Source organism: Monocercomonoides exilis, assembly GCF_001643675.1.
Source record: "Monocercomonoides exilis strain PA203 chromosome Unknown scaffold25-1336746, whole genome shotgun sequence".
NCBI lineage: Eukaryota > Preaxostyla > Oxymonadida > Polymastigidae > Monocercomonoides > Monocercomonoides exilis.
This window is the reverse complement of record NW_027150570.1, coordinates 509,171-527,876: the sequence shown is the minus strand read 5'-3', so window position 1 is coordinate 527,876 and position 18,706 is coordinate 509,171. Positions and strand designations below refer to the sequence as shown.

The following is an 18,706-nucleotide window of genomic DNA, read 5'->3' as shown; positions in this document are numbered from 1 at the left end:
TTAAGTTATAAAAAAGAAATTTCGATTAAAATTTGGAACAAATCAAATCAACGAAAATATAAAAAGTGCACATTTACCAACAAAATAAAGCAACTGTTTATTATTTGATCGATATTTTTAGACAATAATTTTCCTTTCATTATTATTAAAAAAAAAAAAAAAAAAAAAAAAAAAAAAAAAAAAAAAAAAAAAAAAAAAAAACTCCTCGTTTTTTCTTTCCAACTTTAATCAAATTATTGTAATTCCTCTATTTTCCTTCTTCCAAACACTTTCTATCTTATTTGCTTTTTCATCACCTGCTCAAGTTGAATGCAAAAAATATTCGTTTCACATCTGCTGAATGGATCTCGGCATCTTGCTCTCTTCTGATGTTCTGCTCAGAAAAACAAAATGAATAACTTTTAATTCAATCCGTCAAATTTTTGATTCCTAAAAAGGCGACAATGGAACCAATTTTGTCGTAAACAACAAAATAAAAATTACAAAGTGCAAACATTCAAATATTCACATTTCAAATAAGAATTGATATCCTTGGCTTCAATGAGCATAATTTTCACTAATGATCCCATAGTGACAAGTACTTTTCCTGTGATTCATGCATTCATGGGGAAAAAATAAACAAATTATGTGGGGTATGTTAACTCGTCAATCTCCCATTCTGTCAATAAATATTCGAGATAAATCAAAGATTTTTGATCGTTGAATCCATAACAACAAACAGAGAAAGAAAAATCATTTTTTTCTTATTCATCGTTGACAAAACTCAGATGTTCAAGAGAAAAGTTTGAATGAGGATATTTATTACATCCGCTTTAAAATTTTTATGTTTCAAACATTCTTTTATTTGTAATGACTCATTTTTTGTTTGAATGATCAAAAACATTGCGATTTGTGTGTACGACGTGTTTTTACAAATCAGGAGGTTATCATTTATGAAAAAATATTTGGTTTGTAATTATTGTTATATTTTAATTCTTGATTGCTGAATATCATTTTATTTTTGTTTTTGTTGTAGTTCAATGATAATGCTGCGAGCCAGCATTTAATAGTCATTCCTTCGTTTTGAAGTTTCTTTAAAGAAGTTCTATGAAAGACTTTTTGAAAAAAATCCATGAAAGAATTAATTTTTATTTGATTACTGTTAACTGAAGAAAAAAAAAGAACAGAAATGAAACAAAAAGAGAAGATTTTTCTTTTTCAAATGAAAAGCAAGATTTTTGTCTTAAAATAATTCGAAATTAGCAAGTTATATTCCACTCTTCATCGAATTCTCCAATAAAATAAATCATTTCCCGATTTTTCATTTCATTTCTTTCGCTCTTTTTGACAATCCTTTCCTTCCCCTTTTGAATGAAATCTATTGTTTTCCCATCCAGTTAACATTTCTGCTCTTCTATTCAAAAGTATTTTTTATTGTTTCTTCCATCGTCCTTTTAATATTCATCCAAATATTCCTCATCTTTCTTTCTCACTTTCATTCTTTCTTTCTTTCTCATCTTTTTTGTCTTCTCTTTCTTTTTCAATATTTCCTCTTCATTTCTTTTCATCTCTTTCCTTCACTTCCTTCACTTCCTCTTCAAACGGATTGATAACTCTGACCTCTTCTTCCCCTTCTTCCCCTTCGCATCTGCAAGTAGACTCAGCTGAATGCAGCAGCATTTCCATTCTGCAAATGCGTCTTCTCTCCATCCAGCTGCTGTTCAGCATTGTTCTGAGCGATTCAACAATTTTGATGGAAAGAAATAAGAAAGGCACATTCATAGGCAGATGCTGTCAAAAAAAACACAGGCTAACAAATACGATGAGGATGAGTGCCTTCGCTTGTTACTGCATGTTGCTGAGTCTGAATTGATAAGGATCTGCAAGACGAATCCGTTTTTGAGTGAAATTTGTTTTTAAAATTCGCAAAATAAACCAATTTCGCAATAGAGCGAATATCCGAACGCAAGGAGCAGGTTTGCTCCTCAATAATGAGTTTGATCTTAAATTATGGGTGGTTTAAGATCAAACTTCTCTAACAAATAAACATTTTTTACACACCATTGTCCGCAGTAATAATGACACAAGATCCTGTTAGAATGGAAAACAGTGACAGCGAGGACAGAGGATTTGATCTTGCACATAGACTTTCTAGAGTGGAAAATATGATTGAGGAAATGGCGAGAAGCCGAGCAGTTCCGAGCCGCTCGGGAGTAATGGGAATGCTAACAATGAAAAAGGTTAAGAGAGAGCGTCAAAGGAAGAGATCCCAGTCGAGATCGAGCGAATCGGAGTCAGTATCAGATTTTACTGACACGATCACGAAGAGGAAACAGCGAAAACGATTGAGGAGCGGTCGCACACGGGAGCTGATGAGGAGATGGGACGAAGAAGGAAGCAGCGATAGCGACTCCGGGAGTACAGAGAAGCGGGAAGAAAAGCAAGAAAGATCGGATGACATTTTGGGAATTTTCCCAGACGTATGGTTGACGCCCAGGAGACAGGCGGGTGAACTGAAAAGATTCATGGATTTTTGTGAGGCCGGATCAATCAGATAAAATGACGACATCTTGAACACATTTATCTCGGAGACTGAGAAGAACTTTTTCACCAGACACACTGATGCGAATTGGAACGCCTTAGCGGTCACATGGGTCACTGCTAAGGGAAGAAAGGACTCTGCAGAAGCCGCCCGGGTTATCGAGCTACTTCAGCCCTCCCTGAAATCGGGGTTTGAAGCCGCGAAGGCGATTGCAGCCCTCACTACAAGAGTATTGAAAAGGACGTGCTTAGAGGAAGAAGAGAAAGAGCGACTGAGTGGGCTCTTTTGCGCGTACACCCTAATAGCAGACTGTATTAGCCGCATAAATATGCTGAAAGTTATTCCTCAGTCAAGCTGGGAGAATGTTTAATGTTTTCTGGACGGGGGAATGTCCAAGGACATCCCAGAGAGTTTTAGGAGATTAGTGGATAGCACCAGCTTTTTTCGTCCAGGGGGGGATGCTCCAGGGTACGGAGCATCCCCCGTTTCTTCCACAACCTTCGGCCTTACACCAGTCAGGGGCGTGCGCCCAGGAAAGTTCAGCACAGGCAGAAACGCTCAAGGCTTTGCCTACAGACAATTCCAAAAGCAAGGTTTCGATGGGAGTTTTGCAAATTTCAAACAAAGAAGGAGGTCAACACAAACTCGACCACAACAGGCCCCAGCAACAGCTGGGAGAGCTCCCTCGTTCACAGTCCCCCTTCCTCCAGCTCCCCCGAGGATACAGGGAGAATCAGCAGCAGGAACATCTACTGGAACGAGCCAGTGGGCTTAGAGATATCCGCGCTTTGTCGCGAGACAGAGAGAGAAGAGAGAGCCGCGCTTTGCAGCGAGACAGGGACGGACATGATGCTGTCAGAGCCCAAGGGAATGACAGTACTACGGGAGGTCCCAATCAATCGACAGACAGTCACAGGGGAGGAACCCTTGGAAGTCTGCGAGAACAACGAAGAGGTACTGAGCCCGTTCGATAGAGAAAAGAGGATAAATCAAGGAATCTCGAGAGACCACGAGATGGGAACATGGAGAGAGAACACAGAGGAAGATTCCGTATATCCCCACGGGACAAAACAGAAGAACGATCAGGAATCCCTGAAGGAGGGAGTGAAGATAGTTTGGAGAGCTTCTGGGACTGTTATCGAATCCCTAATTGAGAGTGATCTGGAAGTGAGCTCGAAGACAGCAATATAAGATACTCTCAAAGGAGAAGTGAATACACAGATACAGTTTGGCCACAGGACGCCAGGAGTGAAGGGGAGGATAGCGATTGAACCACCGAGGGAGCCACTTCCTGGGAGACTAGTGAACAGGCTGAGCGAGTGGAAGAAGATTGGGGGAGACAAACGAGTGAGCCGTGGTATAAAAGCCCGATGGAGAAGTCCCCAGTTCCCAATCTCACTCGAGGAGAGAAAATACAAACAAGAGTTTTGAGGGACGACGGAGATGACGAACAATTATTTATCCTTCTTGGACGAGGAATTGAAGGAAGGAGTGGTGAAGCCCATACAGGAGTCGGAGGTGAAGTGGTTCAACCCGACATTCATGGTTCGAAAGAAGAACGGAAAGTGGAGAAAGATCTGGGACTGCTGGGCTCTAAACGAGGTAGGAAAGGGAAAACACTTCAAGATGGATTCTCTGGAGACGGTGGTGGAACTCCTGGAGGAGAACGATTGGATGACCACTCTCGACATATCGAGTGCTTATTCACATATAAAAGTGGACGAACAATTCAGTCCCTATCTGTGCTTCAGCTTTCAGAGTCACTGCTACGCCTACGTGGGGATGCCATTTGGGGCAAAGGATGCGCACAGAGTATTCACGAAGATAATGAGACGGGCAGCGTCATATATCAGAGAACAGTGGAAGGAAAAGCTGGTGATATATCTGGACGAAATTCTCCTCATGCACCCAGACAGGGATGCATTGAGATCGATCTCACAGGAGATAGCCCAGTTCCTGAGAAATCTGGGCTGGATACTATCGGAGGAGAAGCTGAAGTTGGAACCCGCAAGGAGCGTGGAGTTTCTGGGTTGGTTGTGGAACTCAGAGAAGATGGAAGTGACGCACCAAGAAAGGAAGAGAGTGCTGCTACTGGAGGATATGCGAAAATGGATAGCACATGCAAAGAAGAGGAGGATACAAAAGACGAGGGACTTAGCAGCGCTCCTCGGGAGGTTGAATTTCGTGAGATTACAACACCCACCAGCGAGCTTGTGGATGAAGCGTATGCAATACGTGCTGAGGCATGCAATAGCCCGCGGAGTCTGGAATGGAACGGTGATACCCAACCCAATGATGTTAGGAGAACTAACACATTGGAGGAAAACTCTGCGAGAGAACAGACCGAGGTGTCTAAGGAGAAGGAACAGACCAGCAGAGCTAACAACGGATGCTTCAGAGCTGGGATGGGGTGCAGTACTAACAATACCAACAGAGAACAAAGAGGAGAAGATATATATCCACGGGAGTTGGACCCCCCAGGAGAGCGCGTTAGCGATAAACGAGAAGGAGTCCAGAGCAGTGTTGAGGACACTAGAGAGAAAGGGAGCATGGCTGAAAGAACAGAAGATAGATCATATTTGTCTGAAGACAGACAACATGTCCACGAGATGGACAATACAGAAGAAAAGTGGAGCACCATCGCTCATCCCAACACTGAGAGCATTATAGAAGAAACTGAACAGCCTGGACATTCCGATACAGACGGAACACCTCCCGGGAGAGCAGAACACGGAAACAGATGTTCTCAGCTGGATGAAGAAAAAGCCGGACTACGCACTGAGGGGGGAGAAGGTCGCGGAGATATTGCGAATAGTCGCACCGAGAACACAAGATATAATTTCAGAACCAATTGCACCGGTGTCCTGCGGAAGTACTTGGAGACTATCCTCCGTGAGAAGGAGGAGAGAGAGAAGCACCAGAAAACGAGATAGTACTAGTCCACCCGTTCCTGAGAAACATTGGACTAGTGATGAAAGAGAAGATGAAGGAAGCCCAGAGGGATCTGACGATTCTGATTCTGCCAGCCTAGCGGGGGCAGACCTGGAACCCGCTGCTGCAGCCTGGGCATTCGATAATGACCCTGGGGACCTTTCAGGAGTGTATGATACCGGGAACGAAGATGAGAAGGGAAGGCTGGAAATTACCCCCAGGAGAGGTAATAGGCGTTACTCCGGAGAAGAGAATATTCAGGGGAGAGATCTCTTCTAAACATGGGGAGAACACGTTGGAGCGAAGGACATAGCAGCAGCAATACTTAGAAATCAGAAGAGTGAAAGAGATACGTGGAGAGCGCTGCGAAGATTCAAACAATTTCTAGATAGAGAGAGCATGGATGACACTGACCCCCTCACAACAAAAGATGCAAAATGGATTATGGCAGAGTTCATCGAAACACTCTCGAATACGAACATCTCAAGTGGAGTGATAAATCAGACAGTACGGAAAGTGCTGGAGTCCATTAACCTTTTGAGAGATACCAAGATTGATCGAAAGGACATAGAAATATATCTGAAGACTAATGTGGGAGAGAAACCGAGAAATGGCAAACGGTACAAGACGATGTGGGATCTCACAATTATTTCAAAATGGGCGGAAGTCACCCACGATATAACGGACCCACAGATCATTCAGAGGAGAGCTCTCATCCTCACCATGATCTTTGGTGCTTTAAGACCAACAGAGCTGGAGAGAATGATAAGAGAGACAACGATACTTAAAGAGGATTTAGTCCAGACACAAGTACAAACAAAAACTTCAGGGGGAGAGACTGTTAAGGTTATTATAAATAAGCATCCAAACCCACGTATCGATGCGGTTGTAGCGCTCCAACGCTGGATGGATTATACAAAGACAACCTTAAGAGACGAACATGTGTGGTTCGATATCAAGGAGAGGCAACCTGCAAATTTGCAGAGGATTAAAGAAGAATTAGTGGCTGTCCTGAGAGAGAACGGAATACCCCACACATTTACCGCGTACTCGATAAGACACGCTGTGATAACGCACTTAGCAAGACAACAAGCTGCAGATTGGAAAGCAATCAATGCGTACGCGAGATGGGAGCCAGGCTCTAGAGTAGCCCAGGAGTATTACACCGTGTTCCCAGTTCAGGACACGAGATGGATCCTGGAGACAATCGGTGGCCCAGTACCCCTGGCAGAGAAGGGAGGAAAGTCGGAGAAGGACAGCAAAGGAAAAGAAATTTCAAATGAGAATACAGAATCTGAAACAAAGGAGTGTCCTGAAGAAACATCACAATCTGGGGGAGAAGCGGAGACGAGCAAGAGAAAGAATTCGAAGAGACGAGGGTCGATTCGAGAGAAGAGTTCGCATCATGAGGACGATATAGCACAACCCCCCAAGGGTGATGAGACACCTTCCATAATTCCCCGCAGCATCATGGAGCTGGCGGAGGGCATACAACCTGCCTTGCAGAAGAAACTCGAGACCGATCGGAGGAAACGCGGAGAGAGAAGCATAGGACAAATTGTCATGCCCGCTCAAGTACAGAAGACCCGATCGAGAACCCCCCGAAGACAGCGCAAGAGGGGGAGGGAGTAGGGATAGAGGCCGCACCTTCATCCGCAGTCCCTCTGTTCACCCGCCGCACGACAAGGTGCTAGGCAGGAGGGTTTAAGATCAGAGGAGAGAAGAGAACGAGGGATTTCAAAACTCATTATTGAGGAGCAAACCTGCTCCTTGCGTTCGTATATTCGCTCTATTGCGAATTGATAGAACGCAGTGAGACAGGATTTGCTCCGAAATAATATTAATGCGGATGGAGAGACTCAGAGCGGCTGGGTGCTAGAACGAGAGAGAAACATGTTGGGAAGAATAGGACGAGAAAAAAGTGGCGAGATAGCAGAGGAGATAGAAAGAGAGAAACCGTCCAGAGATATCAAGTGCACACATAACCTGAATTGACAAACAGGAAAGTCAGTGAAACCGTTAAGAAGAACCTTACTCCTTTAATTCATGGCAAGAAAGTGCAAAGAGAAGAGTCAGACTGGTCCATACAGCGTGTGGCGAGCGGATTAGCTCTGCTGGATCAGTAGAAGAGCGGGAGGCAGAGCAAAGGACACGCAGTTTTCTTTTCCACGCCTCGCGAAAGCGAGAGTGGTTTTTCTTTCTGCTCCATTTTGAGCTTTCGCCTCACCGGACCCCTGCACGGCCTGCAGGAGAGAGCTCCGAGGGGCTATGTCCCCTGCCCTCTGGTCTTCGAGACCATGGCAAAAGGCGAAGTCGGTGGTGAAGTGAAGCGGACAATGCATTATTTTATTATTATTATTAATTTTTAATGTTATTGTTTTGTATTTTCATCTCGCCTTTTTTTCCACGTCATTTGGGAGGGCGAAGTTTTTCACTCAAACCACCCATAATTTAAGATCAAACTCATTATTTCGGAGCAATACCTGTCTCACTGCGCTCTATCAAAAATTTTCAAAGAAAAGAATACAAAGAAAAAGAAAAATATGAAGTTCAAAATGAGGAAATACCATTTTTCAAAAAAAAAAATGCTCGCATTCTCGCCTTTCTGATTGAAGCAGTCTGCCTTTTATCATTTCTTCCCAACCATTTGTTTTTTATTAACAAAAGTCAAAAGAACTTCTGTGCAACACTAAAAGAGAAAGAAAAAAAGAGATAGAATGGAAAGGAAAAAATTAGAAATCATCATTGCAAAAAATGTTACATTTATTTTAATTTTTGATGATTTCTATCTTTCTTTCTTATTTAAATAAAAAATACAAAAATGTTACAAAAATTGGATAACACACCTTAATTAAATCAAACATTTCTATCGTAGTCTGTTCTGTCTTTTTGATTCGTTTCTTCTTCTTCCATGTGGCTTCAAGGTTTGTCTAGAAATCCTCGCTGATTTTGGAGAATCAACAATAATCATCAAAACGATCCAAGGTGATGAATTTTCCAAAAAACGTAACAAGAGTCTTTTCAGATAAATGCACTTAAAGCGGATTCACCATAAAACGAATAACATACTTGAATGTACTCGGCATAGGTGTATTTAAGGTCCTTTTCCAATTCTTGATTATTCTTTAAAACAATATGATAAATAAAAAGCATATTTAACAACAAAACATTTGTATGGACTGGAATTTTGAAATTCTTTTCGATCCTTGAGAAAAATCAATTTTTTAAAATCACCCATAAATCTGAGTAATTTTTCAAATTTTTGATAAAAATTGATAATTTTAAAATAATAAGTGGATAAAAGGTTGTTAATTATTATATACTCTTATTATATTAATGATTTTTCAAAAAATAAAACATTTAAAAAAATAAATTAAAAAAATCAAAATTCTTTGATCAATCCCACAATTATATTTTGAATTATTAAAAAGAGAATTTTGCCTTTTTTGTTTGATGGATGGTTTATACACTTGTGAATAAATGATAAATTAAACATATAATTATTTGTTAATTTTATGCACTGATTATTGTTAAAGATAATCTTATGTTTTTGTTTAAATGTTGTTGTTGGATTATGAAGCCTTTATGAATGCAATGTGAAACTATATGAATCCGGCATTATTAGATAGAATCACAAATTCATTTTGAATGCAGATGGACGTTTGCTTATCTTTTTTTATAATTATTATACAAATATGATAACTTGAAACTATATAAATCATAACTTTTCTTCTTTATCAATATGGAATGTAGAAGATAAGATAGAAACAAGAAAATAAGAAAGGGAAATATCCTTCACATCGGGAGCATCAGGATCAATGAAGATGATTAAGTCCGAAGTCAGTCAATGCAGCTACGTCAATGGGAAAGGAGGAGGGGTGTATCTGGCAATAAAGGAAAGAGGAGAATTGAATTTCACATTTGCGGGGATGAAATTCAGTGCGAACACAGCAAGTGTGGGGAATGATATTTTCATTGAATGCTTCAACATCACGTTTCAGATCAATGAAAGACAATTTCAATTTGATTTTCGAGAAGACAATTACAATCGCAGTAATGCAATATATGGAAGAGATTTGTGCAATAACACAAATGATACAGATCTGATTGGATTTATTACGATTCATCAGAGCGACACAATCATTGTGACCATTCGATGGAGAAAAGCAAAGAAAGAGAACAAAGATCTGAGAGAGATTGTGAATGATAACATCAGAAAGGATCCGAAGGCATTTGAGATAGTGACGATGGAGATGTCACCAGAGGAGCAGTGGAGGAGACAGAAAGAAAGAAAGAAAGAAAGAGAAAGAGAAAGAGAAAGAGAAAGAGAGAGAGAGAGATAGATAGATAGATAGATAGAGAGAGAGAGAGAGAGAGAGAGAGAGAGAGAGAGAGAGAGAGAGAGAGAGAGATGGATAGAACAAAAGAACATGAAAAAATAAAGTTGATACAATTGAAAAGCATTTGATTCACAAAAGCATCAAAATGTTTTCAAATTCTCCTTTTACTCATTCGAATAGCAAGAGCACATTAAAAAACAAAAGAAATTAACATTTTCCTTTCACCTTCTCCCCTTTTCTTCAAACCCACCTTCCCCTCCTCTCTCTCTTTCTTTCTTTCATTCCTCCCACACCTTCTCCCCAAACAGCCTTGCTGTCTCGTCTGAGCACTTGCACGAAGAACAAAATATCAGAATGTGTTTTCTTGGTGGAATATCATTTGCGATTCTGTTCAGCTGCACCGCCGTTCCTGCATCGAAGATGCGAATCGGAATGAGTGTGGAGAAAACCTGCTTCCGTGCAGCCATTGAGACGCGCGAGAGAAAATGAGCCAGACAGTGGAGGAAGAGGCGGGTGCTGTCGCGGATGGTGGCGAGCTGAGAGAGGGAGAGGGTGAGGGAAGAAGAGGAGGAGTGAGAAGAAGAAGAGGGAGAGGGGGAGGAGGAAGAAGAGGAAGAAGAGGAAGAGGAAGATGATGACTGTGAGGTGTTTGGTTGAGAAGAAAAAGATGACGAAAAAGACGAAGAGGAAGAAGAAGAAAAAGAAGCAGAAGAATACGAAGCAATTGACAACTGTCGCTGATTCATTGAAGGTGCTCTGCAATAGTTCATCACTTTCTCCAATGTGACTCCAGCGGCTGCGACACTCCATGTGAGCTGAGAGAGAATCTGTGCATATGACGAAACCCTTTTCCTCTGATAGATCGGAGGCAGAATCTCAAGATATTTCTTTTTTTATTATTTAAAAAAAAAATTGAATTATAAATGAAAAATTAATAGATAAAGAAATAAATAAAATTGAAAGTGTAAGATGAATTTTCCACAAATAATAAAGCAAGTCATCATCATCATCATCAATATAATAAATCTCAATATTATCGAAATAAATAAATACATATCTCTATCTCCCTCCCTCCCCCTCCTTCCCTCCCCAACAAAGCACACCTCCCTCCCCTCTTCCCTTCAAAACCCCAATTCCACACCACCGGAGGAAACAGCCCCAGCTCCTTCAGCTCCTTCAGCTTTTGCACATGCAGCTGCGCATACAGCGTGTTCGCAAACAGCTCCGCAATCTTCCTCCCGCTCGGATCGTCCATCCGGTTCAAAGTCGCTGTCATCCCCAGAACACACCTTAGTTTCGGAGCATTTTCACACAAAGATTCGAAAAGAGAGCGGAATGAAGGGGCGAGGATGTGATATGCTTCATCGACAATGAGATGGGTTACTCGTTCCTGGACGGCGCTGATCACTTTGCTCAGCGGCTGGAACAAGACAAACACAAAGTGCGCGTTCTGCAGCCGGTGGATGAGGGAGGAAGAGAGATGGAATAATGATGATGAGGAGGAGTGATGCTATTTTTGAAAAAGGAAATAAAGTTGACTGTGTATAGAGTAATCATCGAATTATCATAAATTTTGTTGTTATTTTTGAGAGCTCTTATAATTGAAATAGTTATTTGAAAGAATATGCCTTGAAAGAGAGCTCTTGGTATTTATTATTTGAAATAACTATATGAATTCGGAGTAAAAGAAATTTCTTACACATTTTTTATTGATAATATTAAATTATATATTAAAGTATTAATATTTCAAATCTATTCATTTTATATAAATAATAGCTATATCAATTTGAAAAGTGACTGAAAATGAACAAAAAGAAAACAATTATCTTTCGCATTTGAAAAAAAATTTAAAAATGGAAAAAAAATGTAAATAGAAATATATCAAATGTACTTTAAAAAGCTAAAACCTTACAAAAAATTTACACAATCAATAGTGATCATCCATCGCATCTTATGCAGATCGAAAACCAATTAATACAAACAAAAACAATCTTTGAAATTTAATGCAGCAAAGTGAAAGCAGTCTGAGTTAATTTTGCAGGTAATTATCTCTCTATGAAAGGTTGAAAATAATTAGCAACGATAACGTTATAATATGAAACATTAATACTGTATATCATTCAGAAAAGCAAAATTTTCTTTTTTAATTATTCAAAATATAATTGTGGGATTGATCAAAGAATTTTGATTTTTTTAATTTATTTTTGTAAATGCTTTTTTCTCAAATTTTAATTAATATAATAAGAATGTATAATAATAAATGACCTCCTAGCAGCTTATTATTTTAAAATTATCATTTTTTATTAAAATTTTGAAAAATTACTCAGATTTATGGGTGATTTTTAAAAATAGTTTTTTCTCAAGGATCGAAAAGAATTTCAAAATTCCAGTCCATACAAATGTTTTGTTGTTAAATATGCTTTTTATTTATCATATTGTTTTAAAGAATAATCAAGAATTGGAAAAGGACCTTAAATACACCTATGCCATGTACTCAAAATTCTGCATCTGCTTGGTTCCGCATATTGCATCAATATTCCTTCGCCATCTCGAATTCTTTCATCTTCAAACAGCTTCAAAGCCTTTTGTAATTGAATCTCTTTCAATGCCCGATCAACAGTGTTGTCCATTGTTGTCTTGATAAGGTCTCTTATGCGTTCAATTATCAAGCGCCCAATCATCAAAAAAACTGCGAATTGCTGAAAGCTTGATTCCCTCCATCAATCTTCCTTCAGCCTGGATGGCCAACTCAAGTCACGAACAAATATCAAAATCATCCTGATATCTCAAAACTTTTCTCAACACTTCAAATTTGAAACATTCACGGAAACAAGCAAACACTCTGAAATAACAGAAAAAATCATTTCTGACAAGGAAAGCATCCAGATAACTCTAAATGTGAGGGAAATAAGTGCAATATTTATGTTTGAATTTTAATTAACAACAATGTTTAAATGCACAGTTTAATGTGCAAATTGTTGCTTTTTTGTCACTTTTTTTGTAACGTTAAAAAAAGAACACAATTTCCCCTTCTTTGTTCCACTCAGAATGTTAAAATAGATATTTTTTTTTAATTCAATTCCAGATATGTGGGATATTTTTCGATACGTTCAAAAATTTCAATCGAAATTCAATCCATTTCGATGAAATGAATTATTGTTGGTTCGATCAGACAGAAAATAAACTCTTTTGTATTTGGCTAAATACGACCAATATTGCAGCTTCTTTGCGATTTCTTTTTTGACGCAGGTTTTTACTGAGCAAAGGAATTGAGTTTGGCAATTATATTTTAGTTTTGTCAATTATCAACAATGTTTGTTTTTCTGTTTGTTTTTCTGTTTTTCATTTGAAATTTTGTTGTGAATTGATCTTTTCTAATTATAGACAGAATGGAAATGTGTGATGAAGACAAATCCAATGATGATATCCAGGAGCCGTCTCTTGAAGATAAGTTTTCAAGTTTGTTCATTTTACTATTTTTTGAGTGTTCAGCGCTTTCCATCATAAATAAATTTATTGAAGAATTGTTTTGTGAACTGGAGCATTGCAATGAAGATGAACAGAAACAGAAAATAGAAGAAATGAATGAAATAGTTGATGGAATGAATATAAAAGAATTTATATCAATTTTCACAAAAAAACTATTCAACAAAATGGACAAAATGATTGAAGAAAAGAAAATGTCAATGGAGAATGCAATTTTGCTGCTGAAGCATGCTGGATATTTGAAGACCCTGAAAAACATGTGGAGTCGTGGTTTTTTTAATTCTGAATTGAAAAGAAGATTTGAGAAGATGATTCTTGAAGAAGAAAAGAAAAATGAAGGGAAAAATGAAAGGCTTTTAGCTGATTTTTGTGGATGCTATATTTTTCTATGCTGCAGCTTCACACCTGAAGTGCTTTCAATTTGTTCAACTTGTTTTTTGAAAGCTGCCTCGAGCAAAGACAAAGAAGAGGAGACTCAGAAAGAAGTTGAAATAGCTTTTTTCGCTTTGAATTACATTGAATATTTGATTGTATGAACATTTTTATTTCCTTTTTGATATTTTTGATATTTTAATTATTTCTAATTTTTATAAGAAAATAGATGAAGATCAATATCTGAACAAGATCAAAGAAATCATCAAATATCATCAAGAGCACAGAAATTTATCGCCACTTGCCTATCACTGTGCTTGGGAGTCTTTGAAAAAAAGATTACTGCTCAATGGAAGTTTGGAGAGAATGATTATGAATGAGCTGCATTTTGCGAGAGAAGCAAGGCGAGAATTGGGCGAGTTGATGAAATGTATTGATTGGAAGAGGAAAGAAGAAGAAAATGGAAAAAGAAGAAGAAGAAGAGATATAATAGAAGAGCTTACATTGATGAGATGGCTGCGAACATTGGATTATTATATTTACAAAAACAAATTGAAGAATGAAGAAATTACAATGCTTATTGGAGTCATTGTTCAGGTATATCGAGCGGCAAAAGGGAATAATGAAGAAATTAGTTGCAGGTGCATTTATTCCTTGAGAAATGCAGCAGAAAGGAGAGACATGAGAATTGAAGGCTTGTTGGAAAGTGGTGCTACTGATACTGCTTTGGAAGAGATCCAGAGACAAACATTGAATGAAGATATAATGAATGATTGCTTCCAATTCCTTGTGAATGTTTCAAGGAAATTAAAACAAAAGAATAAAGATGAAAGGGAAGAAGAGGAAAGAAAGGCAACGAAAAGGAAGGTTTTTGAAAAGCTGGAGGAAGAAGGATACGAAGATACCATCACCAGCTTTCATGAAACTTTAAAGATTTTAAACGCACGACCTTATCATACACTATCGTTGAAAATTTCTGATTATTTTGTTTATGTTTGAAGAAATACATTGTATTTTGTAACTCTTTATTTTCAATTTTCTCATTTTTCATTCATTTCACAAAACGATACAAAAATTTATTTTCATATGTTTGCTTTTAGTGATTTATTATCCAGATTCATCAAAATGAAGTGAAGAAATAACAACAATAAAAAATTGAATTTTTTATTTACAAATGAAAATAATAATAATAATTAAAAATCATGAATTTCTCCATTTTCTTCTTTCTTTCACCAAAGTTCTTCCCAAAAATGAGTTGACAAACATTTTTTATTACAAATTCTTCATTCATTCTTTGCATGTTATTCTCAAAAAAACCTCTTTTCAGCTCATTGGCAAAAAGAAAATTGTGTTTTCTCAATGCTTCCTTCGCTTTCGAGGAATATCAGAAACCATCAGTGAATGTTGAAAAGACGACAAAAACAGCAAACAACGATGTTGATGCTGATCCAAGTGAAGAGAAACATTCAACCCAAATGCTTTCCTCTGCCTGTTTATTCATTCTTCATCATTTCCATTCCAAAAGTTAAAACAATCCGTTTGCAGCATCTGAAGGCAACAAAAAAATGTTTGATTTGAAAATCGGAGAAGAGGAAGAAATTCTGATGGGAGTTTTGATGCATCCCTTAAAGATTGAAGATTGAGAGAGAAAGAGAGAAGAATAAAAAAAATAATCAAAATCGAATTGTTCATTTGAGTTGATGGGCTTTTTATGAAGAATTTGAAATAAGAAATGCTTCTTGAATTAGAAGAAGAAAATGAAGAAAAGAAAAATAAAGGAAATAAAGTTGAGAATTCTGAATAAGAAGAAGATAAAGACGAAGATGAAGAAGAGGAAGTATAAGGAAAAGAGGAAGAAGAAGGGGAAGGGGAAGAAGAAGGGGAAGGGGAAGAAGAAGAGGAAGAGGAAGAAGAAGAAGAAGGAGAAGGAGAAAAAGATGAGTGTTGAATTACATGAGAAGTTGTTTATCTTTTGAATGTGAATGCTAAACCAGCCCATCTGCCCTGATGAAAGAGTCGCTTCTGCCAAACGCTCTCGACAAATAAGACAAAAAAACTGCTTTTTCTCTCTTTCAAGCTCATCTTAAGCTTTGTCAGGTTATGCAGTATGCAAGACAGATGGCAGAAGTCACAAACATCATCGTTGAATGCAATCCAAACAAGAATAATTTCAAAGCTTCTGGCTCTTTTGCGAAATGAAAAGAAGATTTCTTTCTATGGTATTTCCATTCGTTCCCAATCTGTACTCATTGAAAACACACCTTTAAAGAAAATTGAATGAAATAAAAAATAAGGCAAACCAATTTTTTTTTTGTCTTGAAATATTTTCCCATCTCCAACGCATTGGTAATTATCAGCCCAGCTGGCTTTCTTGTTCTCCAAAATTGACTCTTGCCACATAAAAAAAACAGACAACTGGACAACAAATAGCTGGCATTGAAAGTCATCGAATGCAGAAAATCCTTTATAAAACCGATAATGAAGTGATGTGAATGATTATATTCTCCAAATAAACTCCTTTTCAAAACCCAATTCAACGGTAAGTATTTGTTGATGGCATTCCAGCAGATTTCGTTCAAAAGGCAAATGCGATTGTTGTTAAGGCCTGAAGAGTGCTTCGTTCAACTCGCTTCCTCCATTGTCCAATCCCCCAATTCCCTTTCCTTTTCCACAAAATAAATCCTGCGCAATAGTTATGCCAAGCGCGACACATTTCCCACAAAATGAACTCGAGGTTCAATTCAATCCTTCAGAAACATTCTGCTCGCTTTTTCTGCATCTTGTTTGTGTTATTTTTCATTCAAAATATCGCAGAAGATGTTGCACCATATGTTTTGCAATATATGACCAAATTCATATTTCATGCTGGTTTTCTCCACCAATTCACTTTTCGTAAGCAATCGATGCAAAAAGCCACTCGCTCCTCCATCTGTAAGCAAAATTCCTTTTCTTCTGCAGTGCTATATCTCGCATGGGCGCATCTTTAGCCATTCACCTAAGCAGCTCAAACATGCTCTGGCTGTCGCAAATCACCAATCAAAAATCTTCACTAAGAAAATTATAGGTTCATCTCCCTTATTAATTTGCACAAAAACAAGATTATTTTGTTTCACAGATTTGCTTGTTTTGAGACAAAATCAATGATGGAACACGAAGACGTATGGACTTTAATGTTGTTAGATATTTGATTTGGTTTTTTTAATTCATTTGATGCGAATATTGCACAACAATCATGAAAATGATTTTTTTGTTGTTTTAAATTCAACTTGCAATTTCACAGTTATCTTTAAAAAGACAAATATTTCTCGGTTTGTCAGAGTTTATAAGAAATGAATGGTTAAATAAATAAATGAGTGTTTTAAACTCTTTTGATTTTTTGATTTTTTTAGAGAAACTTTCACAGTTGGAAGATTGCAATGAAGATGAACAGAAACAAAAAATTGAAGAAATAAATGATTCATTTAATAAGATGGAGAGGAATGAATTCGATTTTATTTTCTCAATGGAGCTGTGCAATGAGATTAACAAAATGATTGAAGAAAAGAAAATGAATTTGGAAAATGCGCTTTTGTTGTTGAAGCACATCGGATATATCAAAGAATTACACAAATGTCAGAGCGGAAGCTTTAAATTTTCTTTACTTCCTGAAAGAATTGAGAAGATGATTTGTGAAGAGTTTCAGAAAAAAGACAGAATGAACAAGAAGATTCTTGTTGATCTCAGTGAATGCTATCTTCTATTGATTGAAGACTTCATTACAAACGATCTGATTGTTATTTGTGTTCCTTGCCTTTTGAAAGTGGCATTGAAAAAGGAGGAAAACGAAGAAACAAGAAAAGAAGCGGAAATGGCTTTGCTGGCTTTGAGTTGCATAAGGAAATGTTGTGTTTGGTTATATCCGTATCCCTTCTGATATAATTATTTCTTTCTTGCTTTTATTTTTTTTGAAAGGTTTTGTCAAAAGAATTGTATTTGAATGAAGTCACAGAAATTATCGATTATCATCAGGGGCATAGCAATCCAACACGACTTGCCTATCAGTCGGCTTGGGATTTTTTGATGAAAAGATTAAAATATGATGACAACTTGGAAGATATGATTGTGAATGATCTGCATTTTTGGAAGGAAGCAATAAGAGAACTGGAAGAACTTAGGAAGAGCGTTGATTGGAAGAGAATCAAAGAGAATGAAAAGAAAAGAAATAAAAGTAATGAAACATTAGTTTTATTGAGATGGCTTCAATCATTGGAGATTATTTTTGTCTCATGCCAACTGTGGTATGAAGAATTTGTTGTTCTTATAGGCAGCATCGTGCGTATATTTCGAGTGGCAAAGAACAGAGAAATGAGAGTGAGCGACAAATGTGTTTTTCTGATTGAACGATTGGTCAATGGCGCAGCGAAAATTGAAGACTTGTTGAAAAGCAGTGCTTTCGATGTTGTTTTGAGTGAACTTGTGAAATTTGATAAATCGAATAACACAATTAACAAAGGTTTGTGGTTTTTCAAAGAAATATGTTGGAGATTGAAATTCAAAATGGAACAAGGATGTGATGACGCAAAAATTAAGGAATTGAAACGAAAGGTGTTTGAAAGAATGGAAGAAGAAGGTTACGAGGATTGCGTGGTGGGGCTGAGCTGTTATATGATCAAAAAAGGATTTGGAGTTTCATTTTTGTCTCAAGTTTTTGATAAATATTGTGTTCATTTGTAATTAATCTTCATTTGTTTTCACTACAATTTCAACATTTTCGTTTCGTTAACCTTAAAGCAAAACACTGGTTTATCCAGATTGACAAAATGTGATGTTTCTTTTTCTTTTTTCTTTTTCTAATTGCAACACACACACATACACAGACTCTTTCTTTCTTTCTTTCTTCTTTCTTTCTTTCTTTCTCTCTATCTCTATCTCTATCTCTATCTATCTATCTATCTATATATATATATATCTCTCTCTCTCTCTCTCTCTGTTTTTTTTCATCGAATCCAAATACTCTTTATCTTTCGCAACAAACACAAAAATTGTTCTTTTTGGAAACAAACCACGATCTGTTCCA

The 18,706-nt window shown here is 37.4% G+C and overlaps 7 protein-coding genes across 7 annotated transcripts; 6 read left to right on the top strand and 1 right to left on the bottom strand.

The window, feature by feature from the left end:
- Window positions 1-2,057: 2,057 nt before the first annotated feature.
- On the top strand, window positions 2,058-3,712 carry MONOS_7796 (uncharacterized protein; the record flags this gene model as incomplete). The annotated part of the gene is made up of 3 exons (XM_067878148.1): window positions 2,058-2,459; window positions 2,646-2,710; window positions 3,037-3,712. The coding sequence occupies 3 exons, from the start codon at window positions 2,058-2,060 to the stop codon at window positions 3,710-3,712; spliced, it is 1,143 nt and encodes a 380-aa protein (XP_067726582.1).
- A 179-nt stretch (window positions 3,713-3,891) lies between these two features.
- Window positions 3,892-5,454, top strand: MONOS_7795 (uncharacterized protein; the record flags this gene model as incomplete). Its single annotated transcript, XM_067878147.1, has 1 exon — window positions 3,892-5,454. One exon carries the CDS (start codon window positions 3,892-3,894, stop codon window positions 5,452-5,454), a length of 1,563 nt encoding a protein of 520 aa, XP_067726581.1.
- A 397-nt stretch (window positions 5,455-5,851) lies between these two features.
- Window positions 5,852-7,084, top strand: MONOS_7794 (uncharacterized protein; the record flags this gene model as incomplete). Its single annotated transcript, XM_067878146.1, has 1 exon — window positions 5,852-7,084. One exon carries the CDS (start codon window positions 5,852-5,854, stop codon window positions 7,082-7,084), a length of 1,233 nt encoding a protein of 410 aa, XP_067726580.1.
- Window positions 7,085-9,270: 2,186 nt separating this feature from the next.
- Window positions 9,271-9,795, top strand: MONOS_7793 (uncharacterized protein; the record flags this gene model as incomplete). Its single annotated transcript, XM_067878145.1, has 1 exon — window positions 9,271-9,795. One exon carries the CDS (start codon window positions 9,271-9,273, stop codon window positions 9,793-9,795), a length of 525 nt encoding a protein of 174 aa, XP_067726579.1.
- A 275-nt stretch (window positions 9,796-10,070) lies between these two features.
- MONOS_7792 (uncharacterized protein) lies at window positions 10,071-11,047 on the bottom strand (the record flags this gene model as incomplete). The annotated part of the gene is made up of 2 exons (XM_067878144.1): window positions 10,071-10,679; window positions 10,934-11,047. 2 exons carry the CDS (start codon window positions 11,045-11,047, stop codon window positions 10,071-10,073), a joined length of 723 nt encoding a protein of 240 aa, XP_067726578.1.
- A 1,919-nt stretch (window positions 11,048-12,966) lies between these two features.
- Window positions 12,967-14,744, top strand: MONOS_17639 (uncharacterized protein). Its single transcript, XM_067870577.1, has 4 exons — window positions 12,967-13,105; window positions 13,177-13,251; window positions 13,315-13,808; window positions 13,873-14,744. The coding sequence occupies exons 2-4, from the start codon at window positions 13,182-13,184 to the stop codon at window positions 14,647-14,649; spliced, it is 1,341 nt and encodes a 446-aa protein (XP_067726577.1). The 5' UTR covers window positions 12,967-13,105; window positions 13,177-13,181; the 3' UTR covers window positions 14,650-14,744.
- A 1,844-nt stretch (window positions 14,745-16,588) lies between these two features.
- Window positions 16,589-18,697, top strand: MONOS_7791 (uncharacterized protein). The gene is made up of 5 exons (XM_067878143.1): window positions 16,589-16,714; window positions 16,766-16,808; window positions 16,931-16,958; window positions 17,040-17,536; window positions 17,602-18,697. Exons 2-5 carry the CDS (start codon window positions 16,791-16,793, stop codon window positions 18,361-18,363), a joined length of 1,305 nt encoding a protein of 434 aa, XP_067726576.1. The 5' UTR covers window positions 16,589-16,714; window positions 16,766-16,790; the 3' UTR covers window positions 18,364-18,697.
- The last annotated feature ends 9 nt before the right edge of the window (window positions 18,698-18,706 follow it).

What these genes read in the sequence shown, in the direction of transcription:
- MONOS_17639 (XM_067870577.1), top strand. Translation starts at nt 13,182, where the DNA reads ATGGAAATGTGTGATGAAGACAAATCCAATGATGATATCCAGGAGCCG. An exon ending in TCTTGAAGATAAGTTTTCAA is followed by an intron (nt 13,252 to 13,314) that starts GTTTGTTCATTT and finishes AATTTATTGAAG; the next exon opens with AATTGTTTTGTGAACTGGAG. An exon ending in ATTACATTGAATATTTGATT is followed by an intron (nt 13,809 to 13,872) that starts GTATGAACATTT and finishes AATTTTTATAAG; the next exon opens with AAAATAGATGAAGATCAATA.
- MONOS_7791 (XM_067878143.1), top strand. An exon ending in AAAAAGACAAATATTTCTCG is followed by an intron (nt 16,959 to 17,039) that starts GTTTGTCAGAGT and finishes TGATTTTTTTAG; the next exon opens with AGAAACTTTCACAGTTGGAA. An exon ending in GTTGCATAAGGAAATGTTGT is followed by an intron (nt 17,537 to 17,601) that starts GTTTGGTTATAT and finishes TTTTTTTGAAAG; the next exon opens with GTTTTGTCAAAAGAATTGTA.